Source organism: Olea europaea, unplaced genomic scaffold (genome assembly GCF_002742605.1).
Source record: "Olea europaea var. sylvestris unplaced genomic scaffold, O_europaea_v1 scaffold701, whole genome shotgun sequence".
Taxonomy (NCBI): Eukaryota; Viridiplantae; Streptophyta; class Magnoliopsida; order Lamiales; family Oleaceae; genus Olea; species Olea europaea.
Genome location: NW_019265404.1, coordinates 438,396 through 442,880, shown reverse-complemented (window position 1 = coordinate 442,880; position 4,485 = coordinate 438,396). Strand labels below are relative to the sequence as shown.

Below are 4,485 nucleotides of genomic sequence, written 5' to 3'. Positions count from 1 at the left end.
TTGCTGCAACTGATGCAATGAAAAAGGAAATTTGGTTAAATGTTTTGTTATCTGAACTTGGATTTGTTGATGATCATGTATACTCTTTTCTCATAATCAAAGTGCTATTCTTCTAAGTAGAAATTCTATATTTCATTATAGTACAAAGTATATTGACGTTAAATACAATTTTATAAGTGATGTGTTTTCGAAAGGAATTCTTAGAATTGGCAAAATTGCTACATAGTTTAATCCATCTGATATGGGCACAAAAGTGATTCCTTTAAATAAGTTTATTAACTGTTAGAAACTTTTTTCTGTTGATTCTATATAAAACATGTACAGGTACTTGGAGTAAATGAAAAGTGAAATTCTGATGTTGCTCTTGGCTGTACTTATAGTCCCAAATTCTAGTAGTAAGGCCGAGATTGTATGATTCGAGCCTTGGAAGTGTGCTTCCAGAATTTGTATTGAAATCGAATTTGTGAAATATTACTTTACTAGTAAAAGCATTATTTACTGGATTAAGACATGTGGCTTCAATCTTGACTGTTGGCTGCTCCTTCTGGATGGTTCATGGGCCTTATCTCATTTGTGCCATTTTATTTGGCACCTGGTCAATTAATTTCATTTGGCCGTTGGTTTTTGAGAGAGAAAAAAATGAGAGAGTTTTTTACTTGCTAGGGTTTTCATCTTTGTTCTTCATCTTTTAATTTCCTGGTTTGAGAACTATGATCTGTAATATTTAGCATCTATTTTGTGATATTCTGAGTGAATGTTTGTAAGAACGAGAGGATCCCTTTGAGTTTTTTATTTCAAAGGGGTTTAGGGAAAATTCTTGGAGATTCTTCATAGAGTTGCTATTCTTCTTGAGAGATAAGTGTTCTTGTGCTATTTCAGTGTATTGGTTAGACTTTTGTAACCTCCGTTGTCATTTTGGGCTATTTAGTGCAATCGAGTATAATCCAATTTATTGGATGCTCAACGAAAGATGTAGGTCTTAGATGTAGTCATCGAACCTCCAAGGCTTAGGCTGACATAAGCCCCCGTTTGGCTCTCATTTCTTTTTTTTTTTCCTATTTTTAATCTCACAATCTTTCATAAAATAATATTACACGTAAATCGAATTTTTTTCTTTTTCAACCACTCATTTTTCAAAAAAATATTATTCCTCCCATTTTCTGATTTTCATTTTCAATAATTGGGGGCCAAACAGGGTCTAAGTTTCTTGTGTTCAGATCATTTTATTTTGCTTCTCGATTGTGGGAACCTGGTCTTAAAATCTGTACTTTGACAAATTTTACATCAGCACATTCAAATCGGTTTTTATTTTTTTTTATTTTTATTTATCTAATAACATCAGCACATTAAGATCCAAGACTCCAGCAGATGCTTTCTTGAGGATGCAGCCTTAAAGTAGCCGAAAACATTAACATTAATTCGTTCAAACCCCTAAAGAAAAAGCAAAACAGAAAAAAGGGCCAGCAGAGAGAAAAGATAAAGAAACACAACAGAACTCAAAGAAAAACAACTTGATTTCCTCTTTCTGCTCTTATATTCTACACTCAGTTCACTTCACAAACTCCTTTTCTCTTCCATCTGCCACTCTAGATACACAACTCACCACCCATAAAACACATTTGCATCATAGGCAGGCATGGCAGCAGCACCAGCGGCGGCTGCAGCTTTGTCGATAGTGTTAGTGGTGGCGGACCTGGTACTCTTGCTGTGCACAGCCATCAATTTCTCAGCCTCAATGGTTGCGGCAGCCACCTGGTGTGTGGCCAGGAGTGATGCCATCGACCGAACTTTACAAACGGCTCTTGACTACGCATGCGGGGCAGGTGCAGATTGTGCACCAATTCAATCTTCTGGAATGTGTTATCTTCCAAACACGCTTCAAGCCCATGCGTCGTATGCCTTCAACAATTATTTTCAGCGCAGAGGCAATGCCCCTGGCTCCTGCACATTTGCTGGCACTGCCACCATTGCCAAAACTGACCCAAGTTTGTTCTCTCCATTTTCTACAATTTTTTTATTTTTTGCATGGGAAATTATTTATTAGTGTTCCATTTTTAATTTTTCTGATTTCATTTGGGAATTTTATGTTCAGGCTACGGATCCTGTGTTTATCCATCATCTCCAAGGTATTTTTTCTTTTCCTAAATATATAATAATACTACTTTTTTAAGCTTTTAGTACTTTTCCGAAAGCAGGTTATTTGCTTTTTAAATTGCTGGCACAACTAGTTGTAAGAATCTTGATTTGCTGCGATTTGGTGAAAAAAAAAAAAAAAAACTCACCAAAATCTTTAATCAGAATATTCTAATTATTGTTGTGTTTATTATTCTTCTTCATTATGGCTTTGATGTGTGGAAATGATCTATATATGTATATGTATATACGTTATTTCCATTCAAGCACCGTAAATAACTATCTTATTGCTATTACTTCGTAGATTAGGACCAGTGGGACTGGTTGTATTCCGTTGTTTGTGTCATGTGCATTTTGCGGTGATTTAAGTTAATGAAATTGGAGCTTACATTTTAGAAAAGAAAAATGAGGGCCTTGACAAGTGACGAACTTTTCCTTTCGAGATATGTATGTGTAGTTGTTATTTTATTTTATTTTATTTTTTTAACAATCAATTGGGTTCGTGGTGATTAGGAAGAATCAAGAAGGAAGTGAAGTGAGGGATCCAACGAAATTGCAGATAGAACGGGCTGTGGATTTTGAGAGGTTTTAGTGATTTGAGAGGTGAGTTAGAATTAGAACAGGATGTTGAAAATTATAAACTCTAATTCTATTCCACCGAGAGCAATCAATTGAGAAAATGAAAAATAAACACTCAAGAACATGCACGATTTATAGAGGTTCATTTCATTTTGATGTCCTCTCTTGCCGCTACATTAATTCACAATGATAAAAAATGGTTTACAAAAGAAAATCACATTTCTATCTTCTCTGACCTCTCTTTCTCTCTTTTTGATGATAATAACAAAGCCTAACAATGACTCTGACACGACTCGTCCCGAATCACCCTAGTGGACCTGAAACGTGATATGCGCTGATGATGGATGCTGACTAGATGTCAATTCTATCACCAAGACTGACTATGAGTTATTTAAAAAAATGCAACAAAATCAAGTGCTTATATAAAATATAATGCGATGAGCCCAAAATATTTACTTTGTGCTTCATCGATATGAGTTATAATATTTAACATATCGTGTGGCTCTCATTTGAAAATCATTAGGCTCTTCCAGTTAAAAAAAAATCAATTTCCACCTGTAAGAAAATTACGAAAAATATATGAGTTTATAGCTCAGTGAGTGGAAGAGTTCAAAAATAATTATACTTTCTCCTTTAAACATTTTTATGAAACATTCAGTTCATATCGTTTAATATTCACATGATAGACTCATACAATTGTAGCAAAAAGTAAGTCATTCTTATAATCATAATCACAATATAGTCATCAGGTGATATCTATACCATCATCTCATCATATCACATGTGATCTACAAAAAATGTACCCTCTGACTAAAATATATAATCCGCCCCTCGGGCTAAGCACTTTCGCCACGGGCCTTTGGCCCCTCCGTGAACGAAAGTCGGTCTCAAAGATCTCTCATAATCAATTTTAGAACACGGTCAAGGCCCCTCAGTGAACTCTATGTACACGATCAAGATCCTTTCATCCCCTGTCCAAGACCCCTCAGTGTAGTATAGAACAAGGCCAAGGCCCCTCAGTGAACTAGAAGAAATATATAATCACGAGTACATATAGTTCTCTCTCTTCTCTTTCTCGTTTTCTCTCTCACTCTCTGTATATGTGGAAATGAAATGGTTTTGTTTCCTGACCGTTTTGTTTTGTTTTCTTTTGGCTTGGCTTGATAGTTTTGACTTTTCATTTTATTATTATTAGTATTATTATTATTTTTATTTTAAGGTATTACAGGCTCCCTATTTATGAGATAAATTAAGGCAAAACTGAATTTTACAAGGACTCCGATTCCTTAATATAATTTACAAGGGCACTAATTTCAGATAGCTTGAACTATTTTCTTTGGATTCCATATACCAGTTGATACGATTCTGACATGGATATGAAGTATCAACTTTAGATTGAGCCTTGAATGAGTGATTTTATGAGAAAAATGGATACAATTTAAATTATGTACTGATAGATGAATGCTTTGACACTGGATTCCCCGAGCATGAGGTCTTAAAGACTGGCTTATTGACGAGTTTCGTTTCTAAAACAAGACTGAAAAAATGTTCTGGCAGAAATGAAATATCGAATGCTTTCTTGAAGGAATTTATTTTAGGCAAAGTTTGGCGGTTTGATTATTACCTTCGTTATCCACTTGTTTCAAGGTAGTTGGCGGACAAAAAATTATGGAGTTAAATATTAGACCTATGCCTTTTATGGCCACTCTTCCATGCAACAATATATCCAGCACCTGGCAAGCACCAATGGCCTCCCATGCTGGATCAGCTGAA

At 35.1% G+C, this 4,485-nt stretch overlaps 1 protein-coding gene across 1 annotated transcript in view; it reads left to right on the top strand.

Moving 5' to 3' along the window:
- Positions 1–1,471: 1,471 nt before the first annotated feature.
- LOC111390658 (PLASMODESMATA CALLOSE-BINDING PROTEIN 3-like) overlaps positions 1,472–4,485 on the top strand; it is a 13,032-nt gene continuing 10,018 nt past the window's right edge. The window contains exons 1-2 of the mRNA XM_023015719.1: positions 1,472–1,985; positions 2,093–2,126. Coding sequence (XP_022871487.1) covers positions 1,637–1,985; positions 2,093–2,126 — 383 coding nt within the window. The 5' untranslated portion in view covers positions 1,472–1,636. The remainder of the gene's footprint in view (positions 1,986–2,092; positions 2,127–4,485) is intronic.